Below are 25,313 nucleotides of genomic sequence, written 5' to 3'. Positions count from 1 at the left end.
TAGGGCACTGATAGGTGGCACTGCTAGGTGGCACTGCTAGGTGGCACTGATGGACACTGGCAGGTGACACTGATAGGCAGCACTGATAGGTGGCACTGATGGTGAGGCATTGATGATCCATTATTGGCAGCACCGATGGGCACTGATAGATGGCACTGGTGGGCATTGATAGGTGACACTGGTGGGCACTGGTAGGTGGCACTGGTGGGCAATGATAGGTGGCACTGGTGGGCAATGGGAGGTGGCACTGGTGGGCACTGCTTAGCAGCAGTGGGTCTGTAGTGTAAGTGGGACCAATGCCCCGTTTACGCCAGACGGTAATCTGCTGTCAGCGTGAGGAAAAAGGAAAAAAATAGCAGATTCATTGTTCTGTTTACATCACACGATCAGCTGTCATCGGCATCACATGCACGAGAGGACGTTCATGGATGCCCTCCCAGCAATTTAGGCTCACACAGTAGCCTAGCCGTCTTTCGGCTATAGCGCGGGCACAAGAGGCTAACAACTGAGGTACTGTAGGCAACTTGAAATATATTATAGTTAGTTGCGATTGGTTGGCTTCAGCGTATGTTAGATTCTAGGGTTAGTACATTCAGTACATGTACTTTTAGGCTATGGATTCATTTTAGGTATACTGTATGTAAAAAGGTTAGCGTAAAAGCTATCAAATAAATTTACCATGTGGATAGTATGGCTTCCAGTTCTTTTTCAATTTAAAATATATTAATCAGTAGACTTGTTTTGTAAAATGTCTGACCAAAACTCTAGATATCCCTACATAAATAAATGGTCTCTTGTATTAATACTAAAATTAATGTTTTACGTCTTTACTACCGGTAATTCTGTATGAAGCTGGCTTATGATTGTGTATTCTAACTGTGGATCCCAGTTACATCATATAGACAAAATACTATCCCTATGATAGCCATGTTTTTGCTGCAGGTATACTTGTGACGGGTTGCTAAATGCATCAATGTCTGCCTGTTTAGCCCTGCAACACTGAGGTTGATTTACTATAGGAAACTAGTCTGTTCACTTTGCAATGTCTCCATGATTAAAGTGGTAATAAACCACAAACCATATATATAATGCATTGCAGATTACCAATAGATGTGGTGGTTGCATTAGTTTTTCCCCCCTCTGTTTTCACTTGGTGATCTCACCAGTAACACACTTCCTGTATTAGAGTGCCCCCCAATCTGGATGAATGAGAGGAGAAAATTGGGGTGAGGGGGCACATTTGGACAGCAGCATTGTCAGTCTGGGGGGAGGGTAGATTGAAGCCAAACTCCAATTATTACCTTTTAAGCTGTTACAGCAAATAGTTTTTTTTTCTTTTGGGCTAAAGTTTTTACTTAAATAAATAAAACTGATCATTTTAAGCACCTCTGACAGTGGTAAATGGTTTGTCTCATCCCTGTAACTGATATACCTTCAATAGAGTTAGTTCTTTTGAAAAACTACAGACTTAGGCCCCTTTCACACTGGGGCGAGAGGCGGTATAGTGCCGCTAAAAATAGCGGCGCTATACCGTTGGATTTGCTGCGGGATTCAGCCGCTAGTGGTTCGGTATTAACCCCCGCTAGCGGCCGATAAAGGGGTAATACTGCCCGCAATGCGCCTCTGCGGGCGGTATTGCCGCGGTTTCCCATTGTTTTAAATGGGAAGGAGCGGTATACACGCCGCTCCTCTCACCGCTCCAAAAGATGCTGCTGGCAGGAGATTTTTTTCTCTCCCGCCAGCGCATCGCCTCAGTGTGAAAGCCCTCGTTGAGTATGCAGTGCAGGAGTTTTTCAGGCGGTATAGTAGCGCTATTTTTAGCGCTGTACCGTCTGAAAAACTCCTCAATGTGAAAGGGGTCTTACTGGCCGGATTCCAAGAGGAAAGTCGAAGAAAAAAAGTCTGGAAAAAAAACCGAATCCAGACATCATATTTAAGAATGGATAAGCAATCTAATAAATGTTTGCTTTTGGGTTTAATACTGCTTTAAGCCCTTTGTGGGGTGAAATGCATCTGAGTGGGAGGTGGACAGGCAAGACTATATGTTGTGAATCCTCAATTTATTAGCGTAAAGCTGGTTTTACATTGGTTACAATGTGCGGCCCACTCATTTCTCCTTGACAAGCAGCACAGTTGAGCGTGGATGCATTCCTGGGCATGCACCTGATGAAAGCTGGAGGTACAGGGAAAGAATCTTGGAGCAGCATAGCTACGACTGATTCCACTGTGTAAGACCCCTTTCACACTGAAGAGTTTTTCAGGCATTTTAGCGCTAAAAATAGCGCCTAAATACCACCTGCAAAAATCCTGCCCGAGTGCTTTCACACTGAGGCGATGCGCTGGCGGGACCACTCCAAAAGTCCTGCTAGCAGCATCTTTGGAGCGGTGAGAGGAGCGGTGTGTTTACCACTCCTCCACCGCTCCTTCCCATTGAAAACAATGGGACACCGCGGCTATACCGCCGGCAATGCGCCTCTGCAGAGGCACATTGCGGGTGATATTAACCCTTTTTCGGCCGCTAGCAGGGGTTAAAACCGCACCGCTAGCGGCCGAATACTGCCGCAATTACGACGGTATAGCGCCACTAAAAATAGCTGTGCTATACCGTCACCGCACCTCCTGCCCCAGTGTGAAAGGGGCCTAAGTGTTTTTTTCCCCACCCATAGCTTAGTGAACCTCTGCTGACTTTCATCATCCAATCACAACAAGCAAAAGTTTTGCTTTTTTTTTTTTACATTTTCCTTGCATGAGTTAAACTTCACCACAATCACTAAGCTGGGAAAAATTACGTTGCAAAGGGCAATTTCTCTTGCAAAGTAAACAGCATATTTGCCTAGTAATTCAACCCCATTGTTCCTACTGATGACAGTAAATTTAGAATAAATGCAATCTTTGTGCAACAGGGACACTCTTCTATTTGTTTCTCCAGCAAAAGAGGCCGTGAGATGTAAAAGTAATCCCGAATAATAATATTAAATAGCTATTTAGAGAATAAATATTACAGTAAAAGCAAGTACTTACTTAAATATCCTTGTGACTCCTTCTGCATGGTAGTTATTGGACAATCTTTATGTGTAAGCAAAAGTTGTTTTAGTTGTGCTACCTCATTTTTCAACATGGAAACCTCGTTCTGAAAAAATAAAAATAAAATGGAAACCACATTAAAATTCAGAATACTTTTAGACACCTGTACAGTGAAACAATAGCTTCAGAGGCCTGACATTTATATGCACAGGTATCAATTTTTACAGGACAGATTTCCAATAATTTTACTTTTTAGCCTTGTTTTTAGACAATACCCTAAAATACTTTGTCAATGCATAGGAAGATTATCTTCAGAAACACGCTTATCTTCTACATGTTGACCTACAAAATCAATCTGCTTTTGACCAGTATCAAATATTACAAGACTGATTCCAAATACTCAGTTACAATTAACCACAGTTTTACATGCTACAACATGCTAATTAAGCCAATAAAGACTATGTCTTAAATTATAACCCAAGACAGTTAAACAATAGAATTACTTACAAATTCATATTCAACAGGAGTCTAGATAATTATTGTTTTCATAACTTGCTAAATGGAACACATGCAATTTGCCAGATTGTGAGATAATATCAGGTTTTGAAGGTAACAAAGCATATATTAAAACTGCTTTTTTTTCAACCTTGTCCTTGGAAGTGGCCCCAGTAATAAAAGATACACCATATGCTAGTTAGAGAATACTGTCTACTGCTAATGTGCTGTAGGCCTGCCCCTGATTGTTCAGACCAGCACCCTCCCCTGGTAAGCTTAATTGATGCTATATAGCAGGGATATGCAATTAGTGGACCTCCAGCTGTTGCAGAACTACAAGTCCCATGAGGCATGGCAAGACTCTGATAGCCACAAGCATGTCACCCAGAGGCAGAGGCATGATTGGACTTGTAGTTTTGCAACAGCTGGAGGTCCGCTAATTACATATCCCTGCTATTTAGAGTTGTTTTTGTCATTGACACTAAAAATTAGCATTTGTCCATGGACATTGTCAAAGACAGGCTCAAAACCTTGTGGTACATTAATTTTCTTTTAAATGTTGACAGATTTCCAGGTTTAAAAGTACAATATAGAAGGTTACATTTATATTCTAGTCATGATTTAAAGAAGAACTCTAGTCTCAGAAATACGTTTCTTCAGTGTTTATAAACAGAGCCTTTAGAGCAGGTCTTTACCAGTGCTTGTATATACCTTTATTCATTTGCCCTGGGTACACTTTAGCTTGAACATCAGAGCTCTGACTTGCGGCTTACTTCAACCTGCTTATCAATGTTGGTAAGTGAGACCTTTCATCAAAATGCTGAAACATACCAACTTGTTATCTAAAGACAATAGTTTGAGATTCTTCGAACACTTTAGAAGAACCCTTGAAATACATTCCAGATCTAGTGGAATCTCTGCTAAAACCATTACCAAACATTTACATTGGTGTCCATTGGGCAAAGTGTCCCTTACATTGATGGGAATGTCTTCCCTAAAGAGAACTAAAAAGACCATTGGAGTCATGCAGTCTCTGCAACTATAATGATCTCCAGAACTATACAACACCATCAAACCATCAAACGGAAGGTCAGTTAGGCCACGTACACACGTCCGAGAAACTCGACGAGCAAAACACATCGTTTTGCTCGTCGAGTTCCTTGTGAAGCCGCCGAGGATCTCGGCAAGCCAAGTTTCCTCATTGGCTAACGAGGAAATAGAGAACATGTTCTCTATTTGGCCCGACGGGATCCTCGTCGGTTTCCTCAGCCAAAAGTGTACACATGACCGGGTTTCTCGACAGAATACGGCTCCGATCGAGTTTCTGGCTGAATTCTGCCAAGAAACTTGGTCGTGTGTACGGGGCCTAAGTTACATCTGTAGCACCTGTAGCAACCTCTGGAGGAGCCATGGTTGAAAATGGCTGCTCTAGAAGATAACTCAGGTTATGTGCAAACACCGCTTGGTTTCTACATTTTATTCTGCTGGTATAGTAAGGCAATGTATGTAGACTACTAGAAAACATGATAACATGCTCACTGTGCTGCTTTTTTAGCATTACTGTATTCAATTAGCAAGTTCTTTTTTTTTTTTTTTTTTTTTACTAAACTACTGCAGCAGTGGTTGCAGCTCTGGCTATGCTGTCTATCCACAAGATAGCACATAGAAAGATTTAAGGCAGCCCCCACCTGAGGGAAAGGCGATAGTAGACCAAGCTTATAGCGAGTACATCCTTTGAGGTGAGAGCATATGTGAAACGGCGGTGGGAATCACAATGTTATTGCTTTAAATTGCACCAATAAATAGAAGATTGCACTGCAAAAAATATGTAATCACTGGATGTATACATACTGTAACTGTTTTTTCAAAAGACTTTAATTTTGACCTCACTTTGGGAGAGACTTTAATGGATTTAATTTATGAATGATTTCTATGTATTTATTTATTTGTATGATTTGCACATATTATGCACTTTATAATGGTTTTGCATATTGCACTTTATGTGAATAATGAGGATTTGAAATATTAGTATATTAGGGTAAATATTTGTAATCAAGCATGGTTTGGGGAGGCGCAACGGGCATTATTTTATTTATTCTCCCATGATTGTCCTATGAGGATGCAGGACCTCCTGACCCTTTTTCTGGAAAGTGCTGATTGGCTCTGTGCTGATCACATTCACTCGTCCAAGAAAAAAAACTCTTTAGCAATACGCACAAAACTGAGCATGTGCAGCTTGTCCCCTAGCTTCTGTACTATCCGGAGATGGTTTGAGGACTCTGGAGGAAGGGGAGGAACAGAGGAGACAGGAGAAAATAGCCTTTTTACACAATGCATAGGATTAACCCCTTAGGTTCCACAGTGAGTAGAAAAAGCATGCTTTACTGCATATACACACTGATTTTAGTGTTGTGGGTTAGTAACATTTTAATGCAGAGAATCACAACTCCAATGGCAAATAAAAAAAGTTCCCACATACTTCAGCTTTAACCCCTTTATGCCGCCAAAGAGCCAAATAATTAAAAGGGCCACAATATCTGAAGCTGGTATGAGGGGCATCATGTGACACCGTAATTGGCTGGAAAGTGTTGATGTCACCGGGAGCTTATTCTACCAACAGTTCTGAGGCCCCGTACACACGACCAAGTTTCTCGGCAGAATTCAGCCAGAAACTCGATGGGAGCCGTATTCTGCCGAGGAAACCGGTCGTGTGTACACTTTTGGCCGAGGAAACCGACGAGGATCTCGTCGGGCCAAATAGAGAACATGTTCTCGATTTACTCGTTAGTCAATGGGGAAACTTGGCTCACCGAGATCCTCGGCGGCTTCACAATGTTGACTCGGCGAACCCCGGTTCTTCTGCAGATGGCTGCCTGCTATGTTTGTGTGTTAGCTCGATTTCAAACAGGCAGCCGGCGCGGTCTTCTGTGACGTCAGGGTCTTCTCTTCTGTTCTTCTCCCCTCTTCCGATATTGCCTCGTCGCCTCTTGTCGCTGCAATGATGGAAGCGCGCCTTGCATCCCATTTATATAGGCATCACCGTCCCATCATGCTCCGGCAGGTACCCACGTGGTGGGTGCCTACCCACGTGCACCCACCACGTGGGTACCTACCGGAGCATGATGGGACGGTGATGCCTATATAAATGGGATGCAAGGCGCGCTTCCATCATTGCAGCGACAAGAGGCGACGAGGCAACATCGGAAGAGGGGAGAAGAACAGAAGACCCTGACGTCACAGAAGACCGCGCCGGCTGCCTGTTACTAATTGAGCTAACACACAAACATAGCAGGCAGCGGAAGAGGGGAGAAGATGGAAGAAGCCCCCCGGAGTCCGGAGAAGCCCCCCCCGGAGAGCGGAAGAAGAAACCCCCCCCGGAGAGCGGAGAAGACCCCCGGAGAGTGGAAGAAGACCCCCGGAGAGTGGAAGAAGAAGCCCCCCCTGGTAATTGAGCTAATAACGAAGACAGGGGGGGCATCCGGAGCAGAATAATAAATTATTTTAAAAACCCTTGTGTTGTGTGTTTACTAAATTTTACTTTTTGCCTACAGGTGAATGGATAGGGGTACGATGTACCCCATATCCATTCACTTAGGGTGGGGGTCCGGTATCTGGGGGCCCCCTTATTAAAGGGGACTCCCAGATTCCGATAAGCCCCCGCCCGCATACCCCAACAACCAACGGCAAGGGTTGTCGGGAAGAGGTCCTGTCCTCATCAACATGGGGACAGGGTGCTCTGGGGTGGGGGGGCCCGCAGTGCACCCCCCTGCCCCAGAGCACCCAACCCCCCCATGTTGAGGGCATGCGGCCTGGCATGGCTCAGGAGGGGGGGGGGACGCTCGCTCGTCCCCACTCCCATTCCTGACCGGCCGGGTAGCGTGCTTTGGATACGGGTCTGGTATGGATTGTAGGGGGACCCCCTACGTCGATTTTTCCGCGGAGGGGGGTCTCCTTACAACCCATAACAGACCTAAGGGCCTGGTATGCTCCTGGGGGGGGGAACCCATGCCGGTTTTTTCTTTGAAAATTGGCATGGAGTTCTCCCTCTCAGGAATGCATGCTGAGCGACGCTGTCATTTTTTTTTTAAATTATTTGTTTTCCCGGCGCGTCTTTTTTTTCACCCGTCGCAACTTTAGTGTCCCGTCGCAATCCACAAAGCCGCCCGGCGTCAATTACGTTCGCGCGATGCACGTCGGGAAAATGACGTCACACGCATGCGCAGTACGGCCGGCGCGGGAGCGCGCCTCATTTAAATTGTAAACGCCCCCCGGAGAGGAGGAACGCCTTACGACGGCGGCACTTAACTTACACGGCTTGAAATTTTTACGTAAGTGCTTTGTGGATCAGGCACTTAGGTAAAAACTTTAAGTCAGTGTAACTTAACTGCTGAAAGTTAAGTTACGCCGCCTGGCTGAGGATTTGGCCCCATATTAGGTAACGATTTTGTTCTTTTACTATACTTGTTTCCATAGTTCTGTCCAACCTCTGTATATGCAGCAGCTGGACTTTAAAATTCACATACCATGCCACTGCATATATGTGTAATAAATATGTTTCAATACAAAATAATATAAAAAATACACAACCATTTTAAACAATATCTACCGGTACTCCAAACAATGATGTTCACACATTAAAAAGAAAACTATGTTCTAAGTAGGATGTCATTTTTAATTCATGCTGCTCCCACTTGAGTGAATGTGCATCCTTTTTGCCCATCAGTTTCATGTAGCTTGACATCTTACAGGTGCATATGGCAATTGTTAATGTTCTTAACCTTTCTACTTTAGCACTTAAATATAAAAGAGTGGGAGATACTATCTTACCTTGGGGCACAGTGCTGATCTATATCCTTCAATGGCATGTATTTTTAACCTCCACATAAACTGTGACATTATAACCTTTTAAATAAAGCTAAGCATCTCTAAACTTGCCCATGTGTGAATTGAAACCAAGTGTCCTGTAATAGGATGCACATGTGTGTATAGATATATAATCTCAGGACCATTTGATTTTCCAGCGCTGCGTAAGATTTTTGAATGTGTACTATACACCTCTACCTGACAGGGGAGATTAAAGTAGATCTTATGGTTAGAATACTAGCAGTCTGACCCTATTAAATGGGGCAGCGTTTCTCTGGAAATTATGCTGATTTTGAATACTATAGGGTTGATTTACTAGAGGCAAATAGGCTGTTTACTTGGAAGTTGCAATGGAAGAAGCATTTTGCAAGAGAATATGCCCCAGAGCTTAGCGAATGTGGTAAAGTATCACTTTGCAAAGAATACCCAATCACATGCAAGAAAAAAATAAATGAATTTGAACTTGCACATGATTGGGTGATGGAAGTCAGCAGAGCTTCACCTCATTCACTAAGCACTGGAGCAAATTCCCTGCAAAGTGTAACTTGCTTTTCAAAGTAAACTGCCTTTTTGCGTTTATTAAATCAATATCTATCTATCTATCTATCTATCTATCTATCTATCTATCTATCTATCTATCTATCTATCTATCTATCTATCTATCTATCTATCTATCTATCTACCTATATATCTATCTATCTATCTATCTATCTATCTATCTATCTATCTATCTATCTATCTATCTATCTATCTATCTATCTATCTATCATTACATGCGGTTACTCATACATATGTATACGCACTTAGGTATATGATTCTAATATACTCTACATATACACTGTCACTGATACACAGCACAAAAGCAAATCATACTGTCTTACTCACTTTGTTGTGCCTTAAAGCGGATGTGCCATGGGAAAAACATATTAAAAGCCAGCAGCTACAAATACTGCAGCTGCTGACTTTTAATATTAGGACACTTACCTGTCCTGGAGTCCAGCGCCGATCGCAGCAGAGGACGAGCGATCGCTCGTCTCTCTGCTGCTCCCCCCGCCATCCACGCTGAGGGAACCAGGAAGTGAAGCGCTGCAGCTTCACTGCCCAGTTCCCTACGGTGCATGCGCGAGTCGCACCGCGCCCGCCAATTGGCTCCCGCTGTGTGCTGGGAGCCGAGTGTTCCCAGCACACAATGGGGGGGGGGTGACGGGAAGTGACGGAATGCCCGTCTTTTGCCCATGAATGCCGGGCCGGAAGTGGGTGCAAATACCTGTCTTTAGACAGGTATCTGCACCCCCCTCCCCCCTGAAATGTGTCAAATGTGACACCGGAGGGGGGGAGGGTTCCGATCAGCGGGACTCCACTTTAGGGTGGAGAACCGCTTTAAAGAGACCCTGTCACCAGATCATTAATTTTTTTTTAAAATCTTTCATAAAATTATATATGCATGTATTATATGTATTTATTTGCCTGTAAATGCCTCCATTGTGTAGACATCCAAAAGTGCTGAGACTGCTGCTGGGTGCCGCCATCTTGGCTGTAATGTCGTCAGCCCCAGCAAACTCCAAGCTGTCACTCAAGTGACACTTTATAGTGTTCCCCTTTGCTCTTCCCCTGGCAGCTACAAGAAGGTTATGTAGGGAGGGTAGGGGATGGTTTCAGATGCTGGGCCAGCATGGATAGTAATGAGACACTTTCAGAAAAGAATAGAGCTTTAATGTGCAAGGAGGAAGGGAGCGTGCTAGGAGTTGACTCTCCTGGAGTAATCAAATTTTCTAGCAACCTCAAAGGCACATTACAAGCGAATAAAAATAACTTTTGGAAAGGAAGCATGCTGCAAAAAGCATATGTGATATTTTCTGTACTTTTACCTGGAATTTGTTTCAGTTGCTGACAGGGTCTCTTTAAAGCACCAGGACACAATGTAAAAAAGCCTGGTAAAGCTAAAATGTATTGTTGCCTGTAGCAACCAGTTCTGACTTCACTGTAATTTTCACAGTATGAGCTTTAAAGCAAATCAAAGAAGTTGTAACGGGCAGCAAGAAATATTACTTTGACCATATTTGGCATACTGTACATAAGGCTCGTGGTGTCTCCCCAGCAGCCTGTAAATTATGTTTAAGCAAACTTTATTCATAGCCTGTTTGGTGGTCATGGTATCAAAACAAAAAGCAAAATTATTATTATATATAAACTATCAACAGCAAAAACTTTAACATATAACGTATTTATCGGTGTATAACATGCACAGGCGTATAACACGCACCCTAACTTTAAGAGGGTAGTTTCAGGAAAAAAACTTTATATAACACGCAGGCACAGTTTACCCTCTATTTTCAGGGTAAAAAAAGTGAGTGTTATACGCCAATAAATACAGTATATAATTATTATTAATATATTATTTGTCATAAATACAACATAATTATGTTACATCTTTTAGCAAATAACAAATAAATTGTCTAGCTGAATACCACAATAATTTAAAGTTTACCAAAACCTCTGAACAGAAATGTAATATATTGCAGCTTGCCAGTCATTGGAGGTGGTGGCTGTAATATTATTTATTTTTGCAGGCTATATTTCCATTATTTTTACCTAGTGATTCTGCCAGTAATAAACTTTCAGTCTTAGGCCTCGTACACACGTCCGAGGAACTCGACGGGCAAAACACATCGTTTTGCTCGTCGAGTTCCTTGTGAAGCCGCCGAGGATCTCGGCGAGCCAAAATTTCCCATTGAACAACGAGGAAATAGAGAACATGTTCTCTATTTCCTCGCCAAGATCCTTGTCGGCCTTCTCGGCCAAAAGTGTACACACGGCCGGGTTTCTCGGAAGAATTCAGCTCCGATCGAGTTTCTGGCTGAATTCTGCTGAGAAACTCGGTCGTGTGTACGGGGCCTCAGGGTAACACTAACTGCACTGTTTCCTTTAAGAAGCATTGTTGTCATCCTAAAATACTCTCCTGATTAGGATTAAAAAACCTACCCCTCATCTATATTACATTGAGGAAGTTGTTTTGTAGTTCACAAAAGATAGCTGGGAAAGCTGATACCATTGTTTGAAATTTCAGTTCAGTGCACAGGATGTCACAAGATCACAAGATTAATGGCAGAACTTGCAGAAAAAGTACTTATCCTAAAAAAAGGAAATTAATGCAGCCATTAGATGAAGAGCTCCTGATGACACCAGCACACAAGGACTGGTAAGCTGAAATATATATGTTTTGTTCTTGAGGTTATTATGTATTGTAACTTGTATTAAAGTAAAGTGAAATGCAAAACTTTTTTGGGGGGGGGGGGGCGGTAGAGTAAGGGAGGATTAGAACCACTGTCTGGTTTTTTTTGCCCATCGGGGAGATTTTCCTTTACTTCCTGTCGCATAGTCGAAACAGGAAGTGAGAGAAAATGCCTTCAAAGTGAAAGAATCCTTTGTGGTCACCAGGTTCACCAGAACTAGTGTCTCCTTTGGAAGATTTCCCCTCTATTCCTGTTCTAATGAAAACATAACATTTAAAATTTTCTTTCACTTGCACTTTTAGCCATAATGGTAAACAGAACAGAGAGCGGGTGAATCTCCCTAATGGGGGCACAAACAACAATACCAACCTGACAGGTAAACCCCTCTCCACTCTCCAAAACTAAAACAACAATTTCCTTTAGTTATACTTAAGTATACTTGATTTATGAATAAACATTTGTGGTAAAAGATCAACATGAAACTCATTTCATAAATTTGAAATTGCACCTTTCAGTGTTGTAGAGTAGACTAATGCCCTGTACACACGATAGGTTAGTCTGATGAAAATGGTCTGATGGATTTTTCCATCAGTTATCCAAAGAAGCTGACTGATGATCAGTCGTGCCTACACACCATCAGTTAAAAAACCGATCATGTCAGAACACGGTGACGTAAAACACAACGACGTGCTGAAAAAAATGAAGTTCAATGCTTCCAAGCATGCGTCGACTTGATTCTGAGTATGCATGGATTTTTAAACCGTTTTCATCAGACTAACCTATCGTGTGTACGCAGCATAAGGCAATGCAAATTTCTATTTTTTTTTTAATTTCATCTTGAAGTTTAAATATCAGAAATGTTGCTTTCATTTAAATCTCAAACACCTTTCTGGAGAAATGCATAGAAATTGCTTAGAGACAGACCTCGGGCTGGACACTGCCGATAATACATAAACATGGCCGTGGCCTGCTGGAATTTTTAGTAATAGTGTACCATTCCAGACATAACAAGAATTGTTGGAAATAGGGTGCTAGTGAATGATCTGCTGGATGTCCAATCACTTCTTTGCTAAATACTGAAAACAAAATCAGGGCTATATTTTGAACAAGATAGAGCTTCTTGCTATGTAAAGGTTTCTTTGAGGCAAGTGCAAAGTCCTTTGGCATCCTTTGACAAACAGTGTTTACACAAGAAGGACCTCAGTCATCTGCTAGAGCAGATTATGTCTGTGTTTTCATTATTAATGTAATGTGTCTTGCTTGTGTATGATGGACGTGTAGAAAAAATGCTCAGCTATAAACAGTGGCTTTGTGAAGCTGTACAGTACACACCTGAAGCTGCATGTTTGTCTGGGTGAGTTCCTCTGCTTTCTTTTCCAGTGACATCACCCAGACCTTCCTTTTCTGTCTGCACCGCGTGGCAGCTGCTCGGTTCCTTTCCAGAAACTTTCGCCGCCTCTCGTCTGGATCCTCGTCCACCACCCGCCTGCGTCGGCCTCCCGTGGGCTGAGGGGACTGTATTGTCTGAGAGGGCTGCATTTGCTGTGCTGCTGGTGAGAGCTGGACCAAGAAGAAAAGCTAATTCACTCTCTAGACCACTAAAAACACATATGTGAAATGTGGTGGTGGCAATGTCGGCCAAAAGAAAAACTCAAATTTCATTCAAATAACCACTCTGCATTTCTTAAACATTCACACTGAAAGATGTCTGTATGACACTTAAATAAATATAAAAATAGTTTTTTTCTTTTTTTAATAAAAGCAGAAGGGACTGTGGTAATTATTAGAGTGTTAGGTCATACTCTTCGAAAGTGCACCTGTCATTTTTGCTAATCATGTTAGTATATATAGGGAGATAGATACTTCCTTGTTGTTTCTGTCCTATCGTGATGATTTTGTATATTTTTTGAAAAGTGATGAGCAATCCCTGCCTTCGAAATTGTGAAGCCATCCCTCTCATATAATGAAGCCCTACTTCTGTTGTTACCACGGCAGTGATAAGGAAACTAATATGTGGAGGAGTTTGGTGCCTCTTGAATTGGTCAGACACATTATAATATGAATGTAAAATCTCTGTGCAATCTCCTTTAAGTTTACCTAAACTATGTAATGTGAAGGCCAACCGAATCAATGTATTTAAACTGAATCCAGTTATGAAGGCCCTCACTCTGTATTTCAGGTACCTAATCTGTGGCCCATGGGCCACATGTGGTCCTATAGTATTTGATGTGTAGCCCTCAAACCTTGGGAGTAGGTAGTGGGAGTGGGATCAATGGTTCATAAAGGGCAGTAATGGCAATAAGCTCAAGCAAGCTCAAATGACATATGCCCAGTCTAAGACTGTCCTGCAACATGTCTGTAGGCTGCAAGTGCTCCTGTAGCATATACACAGTGGGGTTGATTTACTGAAACTGGAGTGCGCAAAATCTGGTGCAGCTCTGCATTGAACCCATCAGCTTACCGTTGTTTTTTTTTTTGTCAAAGCTTAATTGATTGTCAAATTAATTTGTCGAAGCTTAATTGAAAAAGATGAAGTTAGAAGCTGATTGGTACCATGCACAGCTGCACCAGACTTTGCTCTCTTCAGTTTTAGTAAATCAACCCCACAATTTGACTATTTTACAAAAGATGTTCATTGTCCCTTCCAGTCTTTTGTAATGACATACAGTATATACTGAATATAGTAACAATGGGTGATCTATAGAATGCGCCCTAAAAAGTCGCCCACCGTTGCGCCTATGGAGGAGTGGATGATGCCTAGCTGCTGTTTAGAAGATAATAAGTGAACAAAAAGAATGTAAGATGATGAAACTCTCTAAGGAGTGTCAACAAATTAAAACAGCGCTATCAAATAACTGTGCATATTTGACTATATAAAATATTCTGCTGTTTTACAAGATTTTGTTTGTGAGTGCACTGTTTGAAGTTTTATTTTGGTGTGCTATTAAACCTTTGATGGTATCACACTATTTGCACTTCTTTTGTCTCTCTCTGACATATATGTGGAACTGATTGGATGTCATATTTGGATTACATCTTTATTGACGGGAACAACTACATCTGATAAGGTTTTTTGTGCCAAAACACGAGAGTGTGAGGCATACCTATCCGGTGAGTGTCCATTTGATGGGGGAGGAGTCACTGAGCACTGTCGGGTGTGGTGGAAGTTTTTGAAAAAATTTGAAGATCGCAGGATCCTTATACACATGAACTTTGCTTTGTTTGGCCACGTTCTAAATTATTTTTAAAGACTGTCTCTTGCACTTTCAGTGCGTTCACTTCACGTTTAAGTCAATCACGGGTGTTTATTATTACAGTCACAGTTTAGTGTTTATTTCTTAAACTGGATATATTTTGTTTATTATCACTGTATATCATTACATATGGGTTGTAGTAATGTATTTTATATAGTCAAATATGCACAGTTATTTGATAGCGCTGTTTTAATTTGTTGACACTCCTTAGAGAGTTTCATCATCTTACATTCTTTTTGTTCAGTATATACTGAATATTATATGTGGTCACTTGATTATGTGAGAGGCCACAGCTAAGGCCCCCTATACCTCATAAGCTTACCACAGCTTTTCTACAACATTTATGGTAGATCTAAAGGAGAGTATTCAATCAGAATATTTTGTATATAGTCAACTTTACATTGATGAGTCTCACATATACCCGCCACAACCTCAGCTTCTTACCCTGTTGGGGAAAAATAAAAGAGCTTGGAGGCATTACAAGCTCTTTGTATTAGTACATTTAAGGTGTGTTTTAACAGATCCCTGTTAATAAACCAATTTTACCTTCTTATTGAGTAAATATGCAGAAATTAATTTACTATGTAATTTACTATGTAATTGCCAATTTACTTTTATAAGTTTACCTTAAGCAATTTTTTTTCCTCTAAAGCAAAGTGCACACTTTTCCACCAACAGCTTTACCTTTTGTAATATTATATATTATATATATATATTATAATATATATAAATTGTAAAAAAACAGATATCCCTTTTATATGAAAATGCAGAATACCCTTTTACTGGCCTGGTAACAATTCAAAATCTTGGATATTCTTTCACTTTCTGTCCCAATGATAACAGTCAGCAGAACAAAAAAATAAATATGAATCTCCCTATCAGGGCATTTCTGACAATGAAATAGCACTAGCTTGTGGATATGTTTATCTGACATATACAAACTTGCCAATTATGGGTTGAGGAGTTGCTCATAACAACTGGATGCCAACTGTCATTTTTCAGTAGGGTTTAGGAGACTAAAGTTGTCCATATATGGCCCCATCTTAAGGGGTCATTAGACTAATCTTCATGTACGGATGTAATTGTAATGCATCTGTATTTTTCTCATGAATTGTCATTTTCTCAGCTCTGCACTCTGATCTTCTCAACAAACACATAAAAAAACTCTCACAATTATAGACACTCAGAATCTAGCCATATTTAAAGTACAGTATATCTGAAGCCAGTGCTTTCATTTTTTAGTTTTGGATAACATAGGGAACAGTTAGAAACATTGCCTTTTTTTCTGCTGTCTATGTGCCTTTGATACGTTTCCCTTAATTTCCTGTCCTGGATACACAAGAGGAAGTGAGAGGAAATTTCTCAAAAGAATGGGGAACTATCATCTCAGACAGCTGACACTGAAATAGGTGTCCCATTTAGAAAATGTCCCCTCATCTCCTGTTCTGGTGTCAGTTACAAACGTTTTGAATGTCCCATTATTATTTTACTTGATTTTGAAGTCCAGTAAATCAGTTTTATTAAAAGCCATATTTGGTTACAGTCAATGCATTTCAGGTTCCTTTCAGCAGGGGCAAAAAGAACTTCAGGAAGAGATTCTGCATGTTGAACTTAAGCAACATGGAATTAACTTGGTGGAGTATGAATGATTTGTATGAAAGGATCTATTCCAAAAAATTGTTTAGGCAGCAGTCTAACAGGTGAGTTTTACACTTTCCTCACCACACATCAGTCTACATGGGACATCCATCACCCACAGTTGTTACTCTTTGCAGATCTGTCTGATAAATAAATTGATCCACACAAACAGCAATCTAGAGCTCCACACCTCCTCTTGTTTAGCAAAGCAAACCTGACAGGGCTTCCAACACTTCAACACTTTGTCCAAAACAAAACAAAAAAAAAGTTTTGACTTTAGATATACTTGAAGGAGTGAAAAATGTTGTAATAAAAAAAGGCAGACATAAATAATCTAGTGTGCATTTGGTACCCAATGAAGTGGAAAGAAAGGTTATGAAATTTCACATATGTGTTACTTTAGTAACCAGATGTTGTTAAAGGGTTAGTTCACCTTAGTACATAAATTTACTATGCAATAAAGGGACCCGGTATTTTATAAATCATTTTTGCATTTTAGTAGAGAAAAAATGAGCTTACTTTAAACAGTATTCTTGTAGGTCAAGGGTGGCTTCCATGATGCCTGACTAGAAAAATCCAGTTCATCCTGTGCAGAATCTATGATATTGGGTGTGAAACCAGCATTTAGGGAAATAATGCTCTCCCTTTGACATACAATCTTACTCCCCTGCCACAATGGTCACTGATTTCAGTCTCTACTGTGACAGGGCAGGAGCAGCAGGCTGCCCATATGCAGTTGTATGTCAGAAGAAGAGCACTCCTTAGATGCTGGAGAATGCCTTAGGTGCTGGTGCCATTTTAAATTGTTCTCATGTCCTAGATTCTGTGCATGATGTGATTGATCTCTTTCAATTGATGTTTTCTGGGCAGGTTTCAGAGACGCCATTCTTGGCCTACAGGAATATCTTCAAAAGTAAGCTAGTTTTTTTTCAATGAATAATGTTTTATAAAATAGGCATCCTTTATGCATAGTAAATTTTAATAAAAATGTGAACTTATCATTTAAGTAAGACAATTGGGCTTAATTACTACAGGAGTTACGTGTTAATATTTACTGCAAACATCTAATCAATTGCAAATGAAATAAGTAAACAGGAATTTGCTTTTCCCATTAATGGTCAATTGAAGTAAATATTTGGTCAATTTATGGTGTTAAGATTTTTAACTCTTTAGTAAATCAGCATCTATAACTTTACTTTGCTATTAAATGAGTTGAATAAGCTATCCATATTAGGGTTAACTTGACAATAGGCCAATATTATGTAAAAACTGTCAAAAGTTTGTAACTGGATATTCATAGTATCTTGTTTAATGCTGCATTATTAGAAATTATATTTTTGTCTACATATTTAAATTCAATATTTTACTGGTATTGTGCAGTTCTAATTGAAGACGCAATTCCCTGTTATACAGGTCTGAGCACATGGAAAACTTTCAAAAGCATGGCTACTGTCACCACAATTATTCTTGACAGGGGGCCTCTGGTAAGGGAAATTTTAAATGGAGCTTTTTGATTGACTAAGCTCACAGAGATCAAAATCTAAAAACAGCCTACGGGCTTATGTCGACAGACGTTGGTGTTGTGTTGATGGGCAAATGCAACTTGCTTCTGACACTGTTTGAGATGCTCTATATTTGAATGTCCCTAGATTAGCAAGCCACACTATGAAATACAACATTCACAAAACACTTAAGTCTCTGTTAAGTTTTTTTTTTTTTATGAAACCTGGGCTCGGTTTTATACTTCTAACTCAACAGCTCTGCAGGTGTTCAAACAGACAGATATTGAGCACTTGCTTACAAGATGTACATGCCAAAGGTAATTGACAGCCACAGTTTGCTTATTGGTATCTGGGTAGTTATTTCTGGCCTATAAGATATCTGGTATTTATGGTCGAGCTAATGTAAACTTTTTCCTCATTTTTAAGAGTACGGAGTAAGAGTAAGGAATGGGTAAAACCTCACCTGTGTCCCATTGGGGAAATGTCCTTTATTTTTTGTCCTAGAGGCACAACATGAAGTGAGAATACATTTATCCAAAGTGAGGTGCCATATTATAGGCTTTCCTGTAGCAAAAAGTGGTCTGTAAGGGTTTACAACCACTTTAATCTTTTAGTTGTCATCAAAACAAGTGCTCAAACTGAAAAATCTCCTCTATTTCTATTCCATAGCAACTCAATAATTTGGATTATCTCTCACAGTGTCAATAGATGGCAGGTCAAATAGAAAATTTCACAGCAATACAGATGGCAATAAGGACTTGACAGGGGTACTAACCACTCATTGCAGTATCCAAAACAATATATTTGGGCTCTTTTGTTTGATATGATAAAATCCCAAATAATTGAGCAAATCGTTTTAGACCTTAATGCTCTTGTGGGCATGAGGCTTCAGCTGCCAGCTAGCAATATTTAAAATGTTGGAATTACTTAACCCTCTTTTGGGTAATTCTTGTAGCAGAACAAAAGGGGAGGGGGGGCAGTGCCTGCTGAGAGGAGTCTGAAAATCTGTAGCTCAAACAGCACACACCCCTTATCTGTAGGTACCCATAGAAATGCTGGATCAAGCATGAGTATCCAAGCACAAGGCACCAACAAATCTTCACATACATTTTTTCTCAAGCAATCTTGAGGGAAAATAATTACAATTTTTAGGGTACCATTGATGTACAATTGATGGCATAGCAAGACTCTCACAGCCACAAGCATGACACCCAGAGACAGAGGCATGATGGTACTTGTAGTTTTGCAACAGCTGGAGGTCCGCTAATTGTATATCCCAGATGTAGGCAGACATTCCCATTCAAAAACCTGTTTAAGACAGGATATGGGGTAACAGTTTCTTCAGAACCTGCTGTATGAATCTGCAAAAATATTTGCTAAAATCCTTGCAATGTGTATAGTTCACTTAGAGGGGATTTTATTTTACTCCACAAAATGTGAGCTTCACTTTAAGAAATGGAATTCTGCCAGTGGGAAGAAGTCTGCTTTCCTGAGATCAATGCTGATTGGCTGATCTAAGACAGTGCAGTGCACAGTAACCCTCAGCCAGTGGCTCTTGCCCTCCTCAAAATGTGTGATTTTATACTTTCCTGCCAGAAGTGGACACCTCTTTTTAAAGGGATTACTTTTACATCTTTAAAAAAAAAGTTAAAACTGGCACTACCACATGTACAAAAACAGTGGAGTTAAAACATATAAATGCAAATTAAAACACTAGTACTACAATTATATAAATAAAAAGCACTACTGCCTATCATCACCTCTAAACTGCTTTTTCTCGCCACTTAAATACATGTCTGCTGGACCGTCTGTTCAGCTGAAATCCGCACCTGTAACTGCTGTTCAGATTTTTATCTTTATTCGTAATGAGCTCTGCAAATGAATAGGCTCAAACAGCAAATTTGAACATTTCAGCGAGGCTGTCACATAAAAGACAGTCTGTTAATTTGTACATAGAGTGCAGCAGAAATTTCTTGAGACTTCAGAAGTCTGTAATTTATGTGTCTGCAGCCTTGTTTGTAACACATCTGCTGTCTGACTAGAACTTTAGCCAAAAAAAAGTTTTCCTACTTAATGTATTTACTACACAGATGAACATTTATGAGGCTGATTTAAACACCTTTTTTTTTTTACACTTATAGAAGGCCATAGTACCAGACAAGTGCACCCTAGACCTGAGGAGCTACATCTAAAAGCACTCTTCTGTTTCCCTGCAATGGTTACTTAAGGGAAAATAAGGTAATTGGGATTGTAATTGCTGTCTCTTGACGTCAAAAATTGGAATTAGTAATCAAATCTGTTTTTGGCTGAAAACTATTGTTTTCCTTTAGAAAGATGTTACATATGTTTTTGAACACTGTACCAGATTCACATTTCACTTTCTGTTTTCTCAACCACAGTGATCAGCCAACAGTCATACTCTCCTGAAGATTGGAATGGCAAAGAACACCTCTAAATAAACTAGATTTAGTAGACTAGTAGAATTAAGAAACATGTGTATGAAAATTCTGATCAGTGCACTACAATTTGTTGATAAATGTCATGCGAAAGTAATTCCACATTTTAAAACTTTTAAAACTTGATTTGGAATAAATGGACTTTCCCAAATGAATACAGTGTAAGAAAAAAATTCCATCTTACACTTTCTACATTTCTTGTCACTGCGATAGAAAATTTTGACCCAACTAACCATTAAAAAATGTAGGAAATTTATGAAATGTTTCGAAAATTAACCTTTTATAATTAAACTTTGCTAGTGAACGACCAGTTTAAGCTTGACATAAAGAAAACCGGTATTCACTGATAAGATACAATTCTCTCTAAAAGTTCCCTTATGGAAAAAAATGCTTTTCTTCTAGCATGATTTAACTGCTGTTCAAGTATTCAACAATAATCTAGGACTTGCAGCAGACATTGAAGGAGTTAATTTGCATTCGTAAAACTGTTCATAATGAAAGAGGGTTTCTAGAGAGCCCTGCATTTTGCCACTTGTTGACCCCTAATACAATATTAAAATGTTGAATTAAAAAGTTGAATGCAAATACCTACCTTTCCTGTTGCCACGCTGCTAAGCCTCTTTCCGATCTTGAGAAATTATCCCTTGAATTCCACTGACAAACCAACACTTTTGGAAGTGTCAATCTCCTGTGTTCTCTGCAGCTCTACCTGCTTCTTCCCTCTGACCCCAACCCATTACAAGATACAGTGATAAAGTGGTAGGTGACTTAGGAAATCCACAATCCAGGACAGGGGCTGATTGACACATTCGGCCCAGGGGGGAAATACAACCCAGAGGCTCTGGATGCAGTGACTCGGCCCCCCTCCTGCTCTTCCTCTTCCCTACCGCCTCCTGACTCTTATTCCAAGCTAAAGCTCTGATTCTGTTACTCTCTTCTTACCGGGCAGGTCAGGTTGGACAGCGCCTGCTGCACCAACTCCAGGTTCCCATACTGGTCAGCAGGGGGCAGCCGGGGGTTGCCGGGGGCTGCGGGGGGATCCAGGGTGGTTCAGTCGGGGCTGGCTGGGGGAGGAGAGCCTGTGGTGGGGCATGGAGCCGGCCTCTGCTCAGATATGGCATACGCCATCCATGCCAGGGAAGGGGAGTGGCCTGCGGTCTGTACTCGTCCTCATCCTTTTTACTGCTATTCACCAGAAACTCTTTAGGCATGCCCGTGGTGGAATCTGTCTAGCCTTTTACAAGGCATCAGAGCGACCCAGGGGGCAATTGCCCCACTGTCAACCGACCCAGTCTGCCCCTGCTGCAGGAAGTGTTGGTTTCTCAAGGATTTCAGGGAATAAATTCTCAGGACTGGCTCAGAGTTCAGGAGCATGAGCAGCAAAAAAAAATTACCATGCAGATGATCCAGTTTATCTGACATTTACCCTTTTCTTAATGCAAAATGTATTTTAAAATTATTATTAAGGCACAGTGACCGTGATTTACTAAGGGAGTAGAGGCTGTTTACTTTGCAAAGTGAATCTTTATTTAGGTTCCTAAATATGGGCTCCTAAACCATCCAAACTTATGTTAGCAAAACCCCCTTTTTTTTCTTTTAATTTCTCTTGCACATGATTAGGTATTAAAAGTGAACCTAAAAAATGACCCCCTGAAATGCATTGGGAAAATGACACTAAGGTAAGTGTTCCCTGCCCCCCCCCCCCCCACAGGCTTACCACTCATTGCAAAAGACTACAAAGATCCACACTCCAGGAAGTGAGGGTATCGCAGTGGACTGCGGACCATTCCTCAGGATCAAACCTGAGTTCAGCAGCACAAGCAGCAGTAAAGGTATTTACATTTATAATTTAAAGGTATGCCTTCTCAGGTAAATTTTTTCATATAGCAAAAAGGTTACTATAAGCATAGGGTGTGAATGGAGGTGAGTATTGTATGTGCTGCTGGAAAAAGGAGTTTTCTTTAAATTAGTTTGCTTAGTTTAGTTTGCTTTAAATTAGTAATCCACCAGAAATGTACTTTGCAGACAAGACAGTTTATCTGGCATTTACTTTTATTTCTATCTTAGCGAACGTATTTTTTAATTATTAATAGGACAATTTCCCTTGCACATGATTAGGTATTTAAATTTAACACATATTCATCTTATTTACGAAGCTAAGTGAGCATTTGCTTATTTGGGTTTTATTGTGCTAGTATACATTTTAATGGGCAGGGTGGAAAACATTTTATTGATTCCACCTATTCATTGCATTAATGCTGTAAAAACAAAAACAAATTTAAAATATATTTACCTTATCCCTGGCTTCTGCCCACTGTGTCTAGGTTATGTTACAATGCTTTTAGTGAGACTACGGGAATACAGAGGATTCCAGTTCTCCAAAGAAGGTGTTCCTACATTGTGCTGGAGCATCTTCCTTCAATTTATGGAATACTCAGGGTCCCAGTATCTCGCCAGGACTGTGGCATCACCCTCTCCAGTGCTGCATCTCAGATAGCAAAATCCAAGATAGCAGTAAAAAACAGACAGGAAGTTTAATCTTTTATTGCTTGATTCAATTTTTTTTTAAATATAGAAATAAGTGGGAAATTCATTGGCAACAATTTACACCATAACTATAGAACTATTCGTGAACTAGGATTAAAACTGTTGTGGGAGAATACCACCATCTCTTAGTCACTTACAGATATAAGCGTATGTGATTCATCCCACTGGTGCTCAACCAAAACTGTACATTCAAAGTGCAGTTGGTTTTTAATATCTAATAAAGGTAAAATGTTCAATAGTATAAAAGAACAAATATAATACAGGAGGCCAACTACTGTGGGGCGTAAAGTGGCTGTAATATGTCCAAATAACTTGGAAAGATCTGTCACTAATCATGTTTAGTTTTCATTTTTTAGTTTCCACTGGCTGCAAATAGACATGTCCTTGAAGAACACATCTGTGTAACACTGGAGCTTTATCCATGCTACTCAAAAGTAAAAAAGCTTTTGGAAGAAATTTGAAAGTTAAAATAGATTTTATTTTTAGGCAAACTTTTTTTTTTTTTTTAGGCAAACTTTTAATATGCAACATGCTGTGTTTAGTATGAGTTATTATATTCTTTCTTTGTTTTCAGAGACAACTAACATAGTGCTCCCCATATAAAAATAAGCCATATTATTTACATATTTAAAAAATATATAGACATACAGCCAGGGTTTTACACACATTTTAAAATACAAAGTATTAATTAAGCACTATTATTGCATAATGAGGACAAATATTTCTACAGTTTAAAATATTTTAGTGCTTTGCATAGATAATAAAAAAAATGGTATAAGCTAGAATTAATAATTTTACTGCAGTTTTAATGATTTGCTCTACACCACATACTTAACACTGATGCAAATTATTTTGCACAGATGTGTTTTTTGCCTAGCTATTCATACCTGGAAGAACCACCTTTTGCTAATTTGTCTATGCTACTGTATATTGCTCTAGCTATATCTCCAGGGCTTTTTTTCAGGGGGAACTTGGGGGAACTCAGTTCCACCACCTCTGGCTCAGACCCTTTGGTACCGGCTCACCACAATCACTTGTAAACACAGAAGTCTGGTTTCTGTGTTTACAAGTGACAGCTTTGTAACCTCCTGAACTCTGCACTCTGTATGTAATGCAATTATGGTATTTAATGCCCCTTTAAGACCCTTTTACTGTTTGTGAAATCTGAACAGGTCGTGGTTAAGTTCCTGCACGTATTTTCTGAGAAAAAAAAGCTCTGTATATCACAATGATTCAAAACTGCGACTGAAAAGCAATTTTCGAACCATTCCATAGATCCTCAATTGAATTGAGGTTTGGGCTTTGATTTTACCATCCTACTGCATTTAAAATGGTTCTAAAAAACATCCCCCTCAAAACACTTACCTGCGCCATTCAGCGGCCTAATGTTGTGCCTGGCTGCAGGTCTACTCCCTTCCCTTTCTTTTCTTACAGGAGAATTAGGCAACAGTGAGAGACATTGGCACCTACTGCTGTTGAGTCAAATACTGTGAGGAGGAAGCAGGGGCTATAGCTGAGCCGCACTGTATGCAGCCTTGCTCAGAAGCATGCCTGCACAGGTGACCCCCCAGCACATCGCTTACTGAGGAGAAACAGAGCAGAGAATGCTGGCAGGGTACTCCAGAAGGGGAGGTAAGGGGTCGCTCTGTGCAATACCATTGCTTGAAGCAGGTAAGTATAACATCTGTTGATTTTAAGAAAAAAAGAGGCTTTACAATCACTTTAATCTGAGGCCGCTTACACACGGCCAAGAAACTCGATGGGCAAAACACATCGTTTTGCTAGTCGAGTTCCTTGTGAAGCCGCCGAGGATCTCGGCGAGACAAATTTTCCCATTCCCGTCAAGGAAATAGAGAACATGTTCTCTTTTTGGCCCGACGAGATCCTCGTCGGTTTCCTCGGCGAAAAGTGTACACACGACCGGTTTCCTCGGCAAAAAAAACAAAACAGCAAGCTTCTTGCTGTTTTTTGCCGAGAAACTCGGTCGTGTGTACGAGGCCTTAGTTTTAAACCAATTTGGTGGTATGATAGGGTTCATTGTTCTGATAACTGTCTATCCTCATTATTTTTACCTGCTACATGCATTGTTGTTTAATCCACAATAAATCCTATTTTATTATTATTACGATAAGTATACCAAAAGCTGCATTTTTTAAAAGTAGTATTAAAGCTTAGTTTTTTTTTTTTTAAAATAACAAACATGTAATACTTTTTTGGGGGTTTTGCACAGAGCTGCTTCAAACCTCTTCTTTTCAGGCCCCCACCGGCGCTCCTGGCTCCTCCCCTTTAATAAGTGCCCCC

General features: G+C 40.3%; 1 protein-coding gene across 2 annotated transcripts in view; it reads right to left on the bottom strand.

Annotated features, from left to right (window-relative positions):
• CREB5 (cAMP responsive element binding protein 5) overlaps window positions 1-25,313 on the bottom strand; it is a 415,389-nt gene that overhangs the window by 10,272 nt on the left and 379,804 nt on the right. For both annotated transcript variants that reach the window (XM_040352926.1, XM_040352928.1), the window contains exons 8-9: window positions 12,948-13,175; window positions 3,022-3,130 (exon numbers count right to left, since the gene is read on the bottom strand). In XM_040352926.1, coding sequence (XP_040208860.1) covers window positions 3,022-3,130; window positions 12,948-13,175 — 337 coding nt within the window. The remainder of the gene's footprint in view (window positions 1-3,021; window positions 3,131-12,947; window positions 13,176-25,313) is intronic.

Source organism: Rana temporaria, chromosome 5, assembly GCF_905171775.1.
Source record: "Rana temporaria chromosome 5, aRanTem1.1, whole genome shotgun sequence".
NCBI classification, from domain to species: Eukaryota; Metazoa; Chordata; class Amphibia; order Anura; family Ranidae; genus Rana; species Rana temporaria.
Note: the sequence above shows the minus strand (reverse complement) of the source record. Positions and strands in the feature narration are given on the sequence as shown.